We start from the raw sequence: 14493 nt of genomic DNA, 5'->3' as shown, positions 1-14493 counted from the left end.
TGGTCTGCCTGGGTAGGTCTCTGTCTTGGCCTGCCTGGGTAGGTCTCTGTCTTGGTCTGCTTGGGTAGGTCTCTGACTTGGTCTGCCTGGGTAGGTCTCTGACTTGGTCTGCTTGGGTAGGTCTCTGTCTTGGCCTGCCTGGGTAGGTCTCTGACTTGGTCTGCTAGGGTAGGTCTCTGTATTCTGTCTTGGTCTGCCTGGGTAGGTCTCTGTCTTGGCCTGCTTGGGTAGGTCTCTGTCTTGGTCTGTTAGGGTAGGTCTCTGTATTCTGACTTGGTCTGTTAGGGTAGGTCTCTGTATTCTGTCTTGGTCTGCTAGGGTAGGTCTCTGTATTCTGTCTTGGCCTGCTTGGGTAGGTCTCTGTCTTGGTCTGCTTGGGTAGGTCTCTGTCTTGGCCTGCCTGGGTAGGTCTCTGTCTTGGCCTGCCTGGGTAGGTCTCTGTCTTGGCCTGCCTGGGTAGGTCTATTATCATCACCAGCACATAGAGACATATCCTAACCCTTCCATCTGTCTCTCTGGGTGAGGTAGGGAGAAGTATTTGACACCGGGGCTAAGGGTCCCAAATAGTTCCCTATTTCCCTATGAAGTGCATAGGGCTCTTGTCAAAAGTAGTGCACTATTTAAGGAATAGGGTGTCGGTTCTCTAGTGTCCCTACACCCACGTTAACGGGATTGAATGGGGAAGACCCCTTAGCACCGGCTGACCTGTAGGTCCTAACGGGGAACTTCAAAACGTTTTAACCTCTTATGCGTGATGTCCAGCGCCAGCGGGGTTAAAAAGGTGAGAGGTGAATTTTACGTTTAGCAGACGCTTTTATCCAAAGCGACTTAGTCATACCTGGATACATTTTACATACAGGTGGTCCCAGGAATCGAACCCACTATCCTGTCGTTTCAAGCACCGTGCTCTACCAACTGAGCTACAGAGATAAACGAAATGTCAGAACATTTAGTTTTTTTATCCTTATTGTTTGTTGAATAAACAGAACAGACTAAAGAAGAGAGAGCCAGTCTACAGACCATCCAGGTCTGTTGAATAAACAGAACAGACTAAAGAAGAGACAGCCAGTCTACAGGACCATCCAGGTCTGTTGAATAAACAGAACAGACTAAAGAAGAGAGAGCCAGTCTACAGGACCATCCAGGTCTGTTGAATAAACAGAACAGACTAAAGAAGAGAGAGCCAGTCTACAGACCATCCAGGTCTGTTGAATAAACAGAACAGACTAAAGAAGAGAGAGCCAGTCTACAGACCATCCAGGTCTGTTGAATAAACAGAACAGACTAAAGAAGAGAGAGCCAGTCTACAGACCATCCAGGTCTGTTGAATAAAGAAGAGACAGCCAGTCTACAGACCATCCAGGTCTGTTGAATAAAGAAGAGAGAGCCAGTCTACAGACCATCCAGGTCTGTTGAATAAACAGAACAGACTAAAGAAGAGAGAGCCAGTCTACAGACCATCCAGGTCTGTTGAATAAACAGAACAGACTAAAGAAGAGAGAGCCAGTCTACAGACCATCCAGGTCTGTTGAATAAACAGAACAGACTAAAGAAGAGACAGCCAGTCTACAGGACCATCCAGGTCTGTTGAATAAACAGAACAGACTAAAGAAGAGAGAGCCAGTCTACAGGACCATCCAGGTCTGTTGAATAAACAGAACAGACTAAAGAACAGAGAGCCAGTCTACAGACCATCCAGGTCTGTTGAATAAACAGAACAGACTAAAGAAGAGAGAGCCAGTCTACAGACCATCCAGGTCTGTTGAATAAACAGAACAGACTAAAGAAGAGAGAGCCAGTCTACAGACCATCCAGGTCTGTTGAATAAACAGAACAGACTAAAGAACAGAGAGCCAGTCTACAGACCATCCAGGTCTGTTGAATAAACAGAACAGACTAAAGAAGAGAGAGCCAGTCTACAGACCATCCAGGTCTGTTGAATAAACAGAACAGACTAAAGAAGAGAGAGCCAGTCTACAGGACCATCCAGGTCTGTTGAATAAACAGAACAGACTAAAGAAGAGAGAGCCAGTCTACAGGACCATCCAGGTCTGTTGAATAAACAGAACAGACTAAAGAAGAGAGAGCCAGTCTACAGGACCATCCAGGTCTGTTGAATAAACAGAACAGACTAAAGAAGAGAGAGCCAGTCTACAGACCATCCAGGTCTGTTGAATAAACAGAACAGACTAAAGAAGAGAGAGCCAGTCTACAGGACCATCCAGGTCTGTTGAATAAACAGAACAGACTAAAGAAGAGAGAGCCAGTCTACAGACCATCCAGGTCTGTTGAATAAACAGAACAGACTAAAGAAGAGAGAGCCAGTCTACAGGACCATCCAGGTCTGTTGAATAAACAGAACAGACTAAAGAAGAGAGAGCCAGTCTACAGACCATCCAGGTCTGTTGAATAAACAGAACAGACTAAAGAAGAGAGAGCCAGTCTACAGGACCATCCAGGTCTGTTGAATAAAGAAGAGAGAGCCAGTCTACAGGACCATCCAGATCTGTTGAATTAAAAACTGTATGTTCGATGGGTTGAAACGATGTATTGGTAAATCAACTTAAACTGATGAACCATGAACATAATACAGCTGCTATGAAGCCATGTTCTTGTTGTTCCTGTAGACTCAGTGAAGTGGTTAAGTACTGGCTATTTATCCACCTATATTCTTCACAGATATTGTTGAATGTGCTCATAGTGAAGTTACTTATGAACATGTGGCCCACAGAATAGAATAAACACAAAAAAATATTGTATACTTCATTTCCCCCCATCAACACAAAGCCAGGTAACTTATAAGCAAAGCATTCAGCGTACACAGAATAGAATCTAACTTTACTTTCCCCCATGAACACAAAGAGCAAGCTGTGGCTGACGGCAGTGGTAGCACAGAATGTGGATGTTTCTAAGGACAAGGCTAAGTCTTGAAGTACAGCATTCCTCTGTCCATACCTCTCAGAACTGATTGGAGATCCTTCCACATTCCTACCTCATTGTTACCTCAGGAAACGCCATAGCCCACATTTCACAGTATGTACCTGGAAAAGAACTTACATTCAACTCATAAAACCATGTCAAATTGTTATACGCAGGCCTTTCAATATACACATTCCCCTTCAACTGCTGTCTTATAGAACCAAGGTGCTCAGAGCTCCAGGGCCGAGTCAGGCTGTCAGAGCTCCAGGGCCGAGTCAGGCTGTCAGAGCTCCAGGGCCGAGTCAGGCTGTCAGAGCTCCAGGGCCGAGTCAGGCTGTCAGAGCTCCAGGGCCGAGTCAGGCTGTCAGAGCTCCAGGGCCGAGTCAGGCTGTCAGAGCTCCAGGGCCGAGTCAGGCTGTCAGAGCTCCAGGGCCGAGTCAGGCTGTCAGAGCTCCAGGGCCGAGTCAGGCAGAGCTCCAGGGGTCGAGTCAGGCTGTCCAGGGCCGAGTCAGGCTGTCAGAGCTGTTAACACACAACACGTTAACACACACAACACGTTAACACACAACACGTTAACACACAACACGTGAACACACACAACACGTTAACACTCAACATGTTAACACACACAACACGTTAACACACACACAACATGTTAACACACAACACGTTAACACACAACACGTTAACACACAACACGTTAACACACACAACACACAACACGTTAACACTCACACAACACATTAACACACAACACGTTAACACACACAACACGTTAACACTCAACACGTTAACACACAACACGTTAACACACAACACGTTAACACACAACACGTTAACACACACAACACATTAACACTCAACACGTTAACACACAACACGTTAACACACAACACGTTAACACACACAACACGTTAACACTCAACACGTTAACACACAACACGTTAACAACACACAACACGTTAACACACAACACGTTAACACACAACACGTTAACACACACACAACACGTTAACACACAACACGTTAACACACAACACGTTAACACACACAACACGTTAACACTCAACACGTTAACACACAACACGTTAACACACACAACACGTTAACACACAACACACACAACACGTTAACACACACAACACGTTAACACACACAACACGTTAACACACAACACGTTAACACACACAACACGTTAACACACACAACACGTTAACACACAACACGTTAACACACAACACGTTAACACACACAACACGTTAACACACAACACGTTAACAACACACAACACGTTAACACACACACAACACGTTAACACACACAACACGTTAACACACAACACGTTAACACACAACACGTTAACACACACACAACACGTTAACACACAACACGTTAACACACAACACGTTAACACACAACACGTTAACACACACAACACGTTAACACTCAACACGTTAACACTCAACACGTTAACACACAACACGTTAACACACACAACACGTTAACACACACAACACGTTAACACACACAACACGTTAACACACAACACGTTAACACACACAACACGTTAACACACAACACGTTAACACACAACACGTTAACACACAACACGTTAACACACACCCAACACGTTAACACACACACAACATATTAACACACAACACGTTAACACACAACACGTTAACACACAACACGTTAACACACAACACATTACCACACAACACGTTAACACACAACACGTTAACACACAACACGTTAACACACAACACGTTAACACACACAACACGTTAACACACAACACGTTAACACACACACAACACGTTAACACACACACAACACGTTAACACACACAACACGTTAACACACACACAACACGTTAACACACACAACACGTTAACACACACACAACACGTTAACACACACAACACGTTACCACACAACACGTTAACACACACACAACACGTTAACACACACAACACGTTAACACACACAACACGTTAACACACAACACGTTAACACACAACACGTTTCTAAATGAACGTTACGTCGATGCCGTTCTCCTCTCTAGTCTGAGCAGACAGACGCAGGCCAATTGGGACGTCAACCTGTTTTGGCTGCGTTGATTTGCATTGATTTGCATGTTATTAGGAGCTAAATGCCCAGCGTTCCTCAGTTCAGTTGTCTTCTCAGTAAGACATCAGTGACCTAATTTGAAGGTGGTGAGGACGTTGTTTTGACATGTTCTGGTGACTCATTGCACAGCAGCTTTTTGTGGGACGTCAATATGTTTGATTGATTTAGATGTAGTGTGTTGATATGTTGCTGTCCTTCGCTATCAAGGCAGTAGAAATGTGTGTCGTATTTGTTAAAGTCTGAGATCTGACTGGTTCAAGCAGATGGATGAACGTCTCTGACTGTGTCCCAAATGGGACCCTAATCCCTATGTAGTGCACTACTGTTGACCAGAGCCCTATGGGGACCCTATTCCCTATGTAGTGCACTACTGTTGACCAGAGCCCTATGGGGGCCCTAATCCCTATGTAGTGCACTACTGTTGACCAGAGCCCTATGGGGACCCTATTCCCTCTCCAAGTCTCTTTGATGGACAGACAGCATGTCTCCCAATGAACAGCTGTCTGTCCGTTAGTCTGTTCATGTAGAACTACTGAAGGCATTTGAGCTGAGAGATTCACATCCGTGTTTCTTTCTGATGAACACCTCACTGCCTCGGGTCCAGGCCTTATTAGTGGCCAATCCAAACCCTGTTGGACCTCCAGTGTCCCTCCACGTTTCCCCCTCCATGTCCTCCCCTCCGTCCCTCCATGTCCTCCCGTACGTCCCTCCATGTCCTCCCCTACGTCCCTCCATGTCCTCCCCTACGTCCCTCCATGTCCTCCCCTACGTCCCTCCATGTCCTCTCCTACGTCCCTCCATGTCCTCCCCTACGTCCCTCCATGTCCTCCCCTACGTCCCTCCATGTCCTCCCCCTACGTCCCTCCATGTCCTCTCCTACGTCCCTCCATGTCCTCCCCCCTAGTTTAAAATAAAGATAAGTGGTTTATTATTTGGCTTATCAAGATTATTTTCTGCCGTCCCTGACTCCGGAAGGTTCCGGGAGAGGAGAGCGACTGACTGCTTTGGGCTGTAACAGGAGCGGCAGCAATCTCAGCCCAGGCCTCAGCTCCTAATAGGCTGAAATAGTGATCTGTGTCCAAAATGGCACCCTATTCCCTTTCTAGTGCGTGACTTTAGACCAGGGTCCATAAGGGGTAGTGCACTATATAGGGAAATGGGATGCCATTTGGGATGCAACTCTGTCTCCCAAGGTCAGCTTTGGGTTCATGGTGTTTGATCAAATTCCTGCTCCTATTCAACCCAGAATGAAGATGTGATTTCAGGGTGGAAAGTAAAGAGATTCTCTTAAGGTAGCTGGTTATCTTCCTCTACCCGAGCCTGGCAACCTTCCTCCAACCTCTCTCCTCTCCTCCTCCTCCTCCTCTGACTCTCGTCTCCCTCTCTCCCAAATCAGAAAGGCCAGAAGGCATACTTCACCATTGGAATAGGATCTACACAATTATGTCTGTGTCTGTGTGTGTGTGCCTGTGTCTGTGTGTGTGTGTGTGTGTGTGTGTGTGTGTGTGTCTGTGTGTGTGCCTGTGTCTGTGTGTGTCTGTGTGTGTGTGCCTGTGTGTGTGTGTGTGTGTGTGTGTGTGTGTGTGTGTGTCTGTGTGTGTCTGTGTCTGTGTCTGTGTGTGTGTGTGTGTGTCTGTGTCTGTGTCTGTGTCTGTGTGTGTGTGTGTGTGTGTGTGTGTGTGTGTGTGTGTGTGTGTGTGTGTGTGTGTGTGTGTGTGGGTTATGGAGTGAATACTGCAGGGATCTCATTGGTGGTGTTGAGGAATAGTAACCTCGGGTAGGGTCAGAACCATCTGTCTGTCTGAGACCTACTGTAGATGTGGCCCTATTGGATTTCTTCTGGTTTTACAAGTAGACGTTTGAGGAGTTTTTCTGTGAATTAAGATGTTTTCATTGTTATCTTGGTCTGAAACTATCTCGCCATCTCTCTCTCTCTCTCTCTCTCTCCATCGCTCACTCTCTCTCCATCGCTCTCTCTCTCTCCATCTCTCTCTCTCTCGCCATCTCTCTCTCTCTCCATCTCTCTCTCTCGCCATCTATCTCTCTCTCCATCTCTCTCTCTCTCACCATCTCTCTCTCTCTCCATCTCTCTCTCTCGCCATCTCTCTCTCTCTCCATCTCTCTCTCTCTCTCCATCTCTCTCTCTCCATCTCTCTCTCTCTCTCTCCATCTCTCTCTCTCGCCATCTCTCTCTCTCTCCATCTCTCTCTCTCTCTCCATCTCTCTCTCTCCACTCTCTCTCTCTCTCGCCATCTCTCTCTCCATCTCTCTCTCTCTCTCCATCTCTCTCTCTCCATCTCTCTCTCTCTCTCCATCTCTCTCTCTCTCTCCATCTCTCTCTTAATTCAGTTCAATAGACTTTATTACATGGCATGTAAAATGACTTACATTGTCAAAGTATACATGTATAAATAAATGGTGGGACCAACAGCAATAATAATAGTAGTAGTGGACATGTGATTACCATTAACAACAACAACAATATTAATGAGAGTAATAATACATTAAAGCGATGGTAGTAGACCAGTGTCAACATGACTGAGAAGACACATGACCTGGTATGAAAGACAAAACTAAAACTAAATGGGAAATATTCTTTACATTGAATTGCACTTTTCACTGGCTTTCCCTCAGGTTGTGGCAGGAGGATGCACATTTGGTACATTTTGGCTTTTTCTTCATCTTTTGTAGTTTCAAATTCTTTGTACTGAATGATAATTTTGTGAAAGAAATATTCTCTTAGGTCTGAGTATTTGTCACAGTGTAACAGGAAATACAGCTCTGTCTCTACCTCTCCCCTGGAGCAGAGTGAGCACAGACTGTCCTCTCAGGTCTGTCTGTGACGACCGGTCTCTATAGCCAGACTGTCCTCTCTGGACAGCCAGGTTTGTCTGTGACGACCGGTCTCTATAGCCAGACTGTCCTCTCTGGGCAGCCAGGTTTGTCTGTGACGACCGGTCTCTATAGCCAGACTGTCCTCTCTGGACAGCCAGGTTTGTCTGTGACGACCGGTCTCTATAGCCAGACTGTCCTCTCTGGGCAGCCAGGTTTGTCTGTGACGACCGGTCTCTATAGCCAGACTGTCCTCTCTGGACAGCCAGGTTTGTCTGTGACGACCAGTCTCTATAGCCAGACTGTCCTCTCTGGGCAGCCAGGTTTGTCTGTGACGACCGGTCTCTATAGCCAGACTGTCCTCTCTGGACAGCCAGGTTTGTCTGTGACGACCGGTCTCTATAGCTAGACTGTCCTCTCTGGACAGCCAGACTGTCCTCTCTGGTCAGCCAGGTTTGTCTGTGACGAGCGGTCTCTATAGCCAGACTGTCCTCTCTGGTTTGTCTGTGACGACCGGTCTCTATAGCCAGACTGTCCTCTCTGGACAGCCAGGTTTGTCTGTGACGAGCGGTCTCTATAGCCAGACTGTCCTCTCTGGTTTGTCTGTGACGACCGGTCTCTATAGCCAGACTGTCCTCTCTGGGCAGCCAGGTTTGTCTGTGACGACCGGTCTCTATAGCCAGACTGTCCTCTCTGGGCAGCCAGGTTTGTCTGTGACGACCGGTCTCTATAGCCAGACTGTCCTCTCTGGACAGCCAGGTTTGTCTGTGACGACCGGTCTCTATAGCCAGACTGTCCTCTCTGGGCAGCCAGGTTTGTCTGTGACGACCGGTCTCTATAGCCAGACTGTCCTCTCTGGACAGCCAGGTTTGTCTGTGACGACCGGTCTCTATAGCCAGACTGTCCTCTCTGGACAGCCAGGTTTGTCTGTGACGACCGGTCTCTATAGCCAGACTGTCCTCTCTGGACAGCCAGGTTTGTCTGTGACGACCGGTCTCTATAGCCAGACTGTCCTCTCTGGGCAGCCAGGTTTGTCTGTGACGACCGGTCTCTATAGCTAGACTGTCCTCTCTGGGCAGTCAGACTGTCCTCTCTGGTTTGTCTGTGATGACCGGTCTCTATAGCCAGACTGTCCTCTCTGGACAGCCAGACTGTCCTCTCTGGACAGCCAGGTTTGTCTGTGACGACCGGTCTCTATAGCCAGACTGTCCTCTCTGGACAGCCAGGTTTGTCTGTGATGACCGGTCTCTATAGCCAGACTGTCCTCTCTGGACAGCCAGGTTTGTCTGTGACGACCGGTCTCTATAGCCAGACTGTCCTCTCTGGACAGCCAGGTTTGTCTGTGACGACCGGTCTCTATAGCCAGACTGTCCTCTCTGGGCAGCCAGGTTTGTCTGTGACGACCGGTCTCTATAGCTAGACTGTCCTCTCTGGGCAGCCAGGTTTGTGTGTGACGACCGGTCTCTATAGCTAGACTGTCCTCTCTGGGCAGCCAGGTTTGTCTGTGACGACCGGTCTCTATAGCCAGACTGTCCTCTCTGGACAGCCAGGTTTGTCTGTGACGACCGGTCTCTATAGCCAGACTGAGCTCACTGAGTCTGTACCTAGTCAGTGTTTTCCTCAGTTTTCTATCAGTCACAGTGGTCAGATAGTCTGCCACCATGGACTGTCTGTTTAGAGACAAATAGCATTGAAGTTTACTTTGATTTTATGTTGTGTCTTTCCAAAAGGTGATATATATATATGTTTTTGTTTTGTGATGATTTGGTTGGGCCAGATGTTCTGAGTGCCGTCCTGAGGCTCTATGGGGTTGGTTTGGGTCAGTGAACTGAGCCTCAGAACCAGCTGGCTGAGTGCTGTCCTGAGGCTCTATGGGGTTGGTTTGGGTTAGTGAACTGAGCCTCAGAACCAGCTGGCTGAGTGTCGTCCTGAGGCTCTATGGGGTTGGTTTGGGTCAGTGAACTGAGCCTCAGAACCAGCTGGCTGAGTGCTGTCCTGAGGCTCTATGGGGTTGGTTTGGGTTAGTGAACTGAGCCTCAGAACCAGCTGGCTGAGTGTCGTCCTGAGGCTCTATGGGGTTGGTTTGGGTTAGTGAACTGAGCCTCAGAACCAGCTGGCTGAGTGCTGTCCTGAGGCTCTATGGGGTTGGTTTGGGTTAGTGAACTGAGCCTCAGAACCAGCTGGCTGAGTGCTGTCCTGAGGCTCTATGGGGTTGGTTTGGGTTAGTGAACTGAGCCTCAGAACCAGCTGGCTGAGTGCCGTCCTGAGGCTCTATGGGGTTGGTTTGGGTTAGTGAACTGAGCCTCAGAACCAGCTGGCTGAGTGCCGTCCTGAGGCTCTATGGGGTTGGTTTGGGTTAGTGAACTGAGCCTCAGAACCAGCTGGCTGAGTGCCGTCCTGAGGCTCTATGGGGTTGGTTTGGGTTAGTGAACTGAGCCTCAGAACCAGCTGGCTGAGTGTCGTCCTGAGGCTCTATGGGGTTGGTTTGGGTTAGTGAACTGAGCCTCAGAACCAGCTGGCTGAGTGCTGTCCTGAGGCTCTATGGGGTTGGTTTGGGTTAGTGAACTGAGCCTCAGAACCAGCTGGCTGAGGGGACTCTTCTCTGGTTTCATCTCTTGACATTGTAGAGCTGTGATGGAATGTTTTGGAATCGCTTGTTTTTAGATGGTTGGATAATTTGATGGCTCTTTTTTCAATTTGAATGAGGAGGGGGGTATTGGCCCAATTCTGCTCTACATGCGTTATTTTGAGTTTTTCTTTGCACTTCCAATACAGTCTTGCGAAACTCTGCATGCAGTATTTCAATTGGATGTTTGTCCCATTCGGTAAATTCATTATTAGAGCACGGACCCCATACTTCACTGCCATATAGAGCAATTGGTTCTATAACTGATTGGAACATTTTCAGCCAGATTCTAATCTCTCTCCATCTCTCATGGTAAAGGTCCATGTTAAGGCATTATATATGCAGCAGATGATGTTGCCTGAGGACAGGGAAGTTGTCCCATAATGCTGTTGCTGTCTCCCTGGGTTGAGAAACAGAAGGACTAATCAGTCCCCCTCATTACCAAACCTCGACTACTTTACTCTCTTCTCTTCTCTAGAAGTCATGCTGATGCCATTAAATCCTGTTTTAACTCATATCTCTGCGTCTGCATTTCATTACAAATTAAGGATGTATCAGGATTTATGCGAGGCTTTGGGGCGACAATGAAAATGGTAGATTGAGACTTATCTTGTAGGCAAATAATAGCCCAATGTTTTATTTTGTATCTATTAGAATAGCTGTTTGCATTAATCAACTGTATTCCAAAAGCCAGCTGCACAGTCTGTCTTTTTAAATTTGACGTTGTACTTTTTTGATTCAAGGACATATGGCGTTATTATGCCGTTATTATGGGAGTAAACGGGGTAGATTTGTCTCTTAATCTTGTGGGCTAATAATATGTCATATTTCTAATCCATTTAGGTCTACTACTGTGACTTCTCTTTCTGTCTGAAAATAACATTGTACTTTTTTAAATATAAATGTCCTTTATCTTTACTTCTCTCCACAGAAAAAACAACGAACCAAAGAGCTGTCGGCCCTGTTCCACTCCTATAACCCCTACCACCACAAGGTAAGACATCATTCATTTTATTCACCTTTTTGGGTGATTGCGCAGGCGTGAGTTTTTCATATGTTCATGGTATATGCCAACTCTCGCCTTTCTCCTTCCTCAAAGCCTGAGAGGGGAATGTTCTGGTTGTTTGTTGGTATCCATCCCGATGGTGTCCATTCCCATGGTGTCCATTCCCATGGTATCCATCCCCATGGTGTCCATTCCTATGGTGTCCATTTATATGGTGTCCATTCCCATGGTGTCCATTCCCATGGTGTCCATTTATATGGCGTCCATTCCCATGGTGTCCATTCCCATGGTGTCCATTTATATGGTGTCCATCCCCATGGTGTCTATCCCCATGGTGTCCATCCCTATGGTGTCCATCCCCATGGTGTCTATCCCCATGGTGTCCATCCCTATGGTGTCCATTCCCATGGTGTCCATTCCCATGGTGTCCATTCCCATGGTGTCCATTTATATGGTGTCCATCCCCATAGTGTCTATCCCCATGGTGTCCATCCCCATGGTGTCTATCCCTATGGTGTCCATTCCCATGGTGTCCATTCCCATGGTGTCCATTCCCATGGTGTCCATTTATATGGTGTCCATCCCCATGGTGTCCATTCCCATGGTGTCCATTTATATGGTGTCCATCCCCATGGTGTCCATCCCCATGGTGTCCATTTATATGGTGTCCATCCCCATGGTGTCTATCCCCATGGTGTCCATCCCCATGGTGTCTATCCCTATGGTGTCCATTCCCATGGTGTCCATTTATATGGTGTCCATCCCCATGATGTCTATCCCCATGGTGTCCATCCCTATGGTGTCCATCCCCATGGTGTCCATCCCCATGGTGTCTATCCCTATGGTGTCCATCCCCATGGTGTCTATCCCCTTAGTGTCCATCCCTATGGTGTCCATTCCCATGGTGTCCATTTATATGGTGTCCATCCCCATGGTGTCCATTCCCATGGTGTCCATTCCCATGGTGTCCATTTATATGGTGTCCATCCCCATGGTGTCCATCCCTATGGTGTCCACTCCTATGGTGTCCATCCGCATGGTGTCCATCCCTATGGTGTCCACTCCTATGGTGTCCATCCCCATGGTGTCCATCCTTATGGTGTCCATCCCCATGGTGTCCATTTATATGGTGTCCATCCCCATGGTGTCCATCCCCATGGTGTCTATCCCCATGGTGTCCATCCCCATGGTGTCCATCCCCATGGTGTCCATCCCCATGGTGTCCATTTATATGGTGTCCATCCCCATGGTGTCCATCCCCATGGTGTCCATCCTTATGGTGTCCATCCCCATGGTGTCCATCCCCATGGTGTCCATCCTTATGGTGTCCATCCCCATGGTGTCCATTTATATGGTGTCCATCCCCATGGTGTCCATCCTTATGGTGTCCTAGTTTCCAGTATATGGTGTGCAGAGTGAATCATTTGGTCCCATACAGAGGATGTGAGCGGAGTCCCGCTCATGGAGCCTACAAAGAAAATACATTGTGAAGCATTTGAGAGTGTGACGCAATAGGCTGGTAGGGACATAAAGAGCTCAGCATTTAAACAACATTTAGTTGTATTAAATCATTATTGTCTATACATTGCACATATAGGCTGGGACTTAGAATTAAATACAAATGAAACAAAAAATGACTTATTAGTGCCTTTTTGAGTTCAGTTTTAGAATGAATTCCTAGAAACAGGAGTTTGGCCAGTCTGTCTTCCGGCTCATGTGATGGTTCCTGGAGAGCCGGCCAACAGAATATTTTCTCCACACTTCCAGAGCCTCTGGGGATGCTAATCATCCTTTACGCCTCTCTTACCAGGCTGAGCAGAGATGCAGAGGTGTTTTTACATTGTTCTATAGGTAGACCTAAAGGTTTTTAGGCCACAACAAAAAAACTATCAGAACGGAAAAGCTCCTTGAACGTGGGAATATTTGTATTTGTATTTATTATGGATCCCCATTAGTTCCTGTCAAGACAGAAGCTACTCTTCCTGGGGTTTATTATGGATCCCCATTAGTTCCTGCCAAGGCAGCAGCTACTCTTCCTGGGGTTTATTATGGATCCCCATTAGTTCCTGCCAAGACAGCAGCTACTCTTCCTGGGGTTTATTATGGATCCCCATTAGTTCCTGCCAAGACAGCAGCTGCAAGCTTCCTGGGGTTTATTATGGATCCCCATTAGTTCCTGCCAAGGCAGCAGCTACTCTTCCTGGGGGTTTATTATGGATCCCCATTAGTTCCTGCCAAGGCAGCAGCTACTCTTCCTGGGGTTTATTATGGATCCCCATTAGTTCCTGTCAAGGCAGCAGCTTCTCTTCCTGGGGTTTATTATGGGGTTTACTGGGGTTTACTGTTGATATTGCAGGTTTGCTCTTGTCTCTGATATCTTGTCAATACTATTTTAAATAATTTCATCCCACTGTGCTTGTTTGAGCTGTCTGGCTTAATGGACCAATATAATAGTCCCCATTTGGCAATCCAGGATACTAGAGCAAAGGGTCAAATTATAAAAAATATTTCAAATATTATTTGAACCCAGGTCTGGATGTCAACCTGGTCTTTCTTGAAGACTCTTTGATACGTCGTCCTCTGTGTGGTGACTCGTGTAACATTGATGATTGTATTCCTCTGAGAGATCTGTGATGAACAAAATGGCCGTTGTCCGATCGGGAATGTCCTCTCACTGGTTGCACTGTGTGGTGCTTGTCTTTTTGAAGTGGATCTGACGCCCAGAGATGCTCAGGGAGTTTGTTTAGAGCTTGACGATGCCACCACTCGATGCATCTTCAACCATCGAGACAAGGCATTTTTTTAATATATTGAAATGTCCACACAAGGTCAACCAGTTTGGTGTGTCAGGTAAGTGATGAGGAGAAACCGAAGAAGACCTTTAGGATGGTCCTCTGTAGAGGAGCTGTCTGAGAGACTGCTGTGCTGCTGGCTAGGACTCCCATTGACCAACAGTCCTCTGAACCTCTGAGAAATG

General features: G+C 47.0%; 1 protein-coding gene across 1 annotated transcript in view; it reads left to right on the top strand.

The window, feature by feature from the left end:
- LOC106597444 (threonylcarbamoyladenosine tRNA methylthiotransferase-like) overlaps window positions 1-14493 on the top strand; it is a 797175-nt gene that overhangs the window by 610004 nt on the left and 172678 nt on the right. Inside the window, 1 exon segment of the mRNA XM_045696608.1 lies at window positions 11442-11504. Within this exon segment, the coding sequence (XP_045552564.1) occupies window positions 11442-11504 (63 nt within the window).

The sequence above is a fragment of the Salmo salar genome, chromosome ssa02, assembly GCF_905237065.1.
Source record: "Salmo salar chromosome ssa02, Ssal_v3.1, whole genome shotgun sequence".
Taxonomy (NCBI): domain Eukaryota; kingdom Metazoa; phylum Chordata; class Actinopteri; order Salmoniformes; family Salmonidae; genus Salmo; species Salmo salar.
Note: the sequence above shows the minus strand (reverse complement) of the source record. Positions and strands in the feature narration are given on the sequence as shown.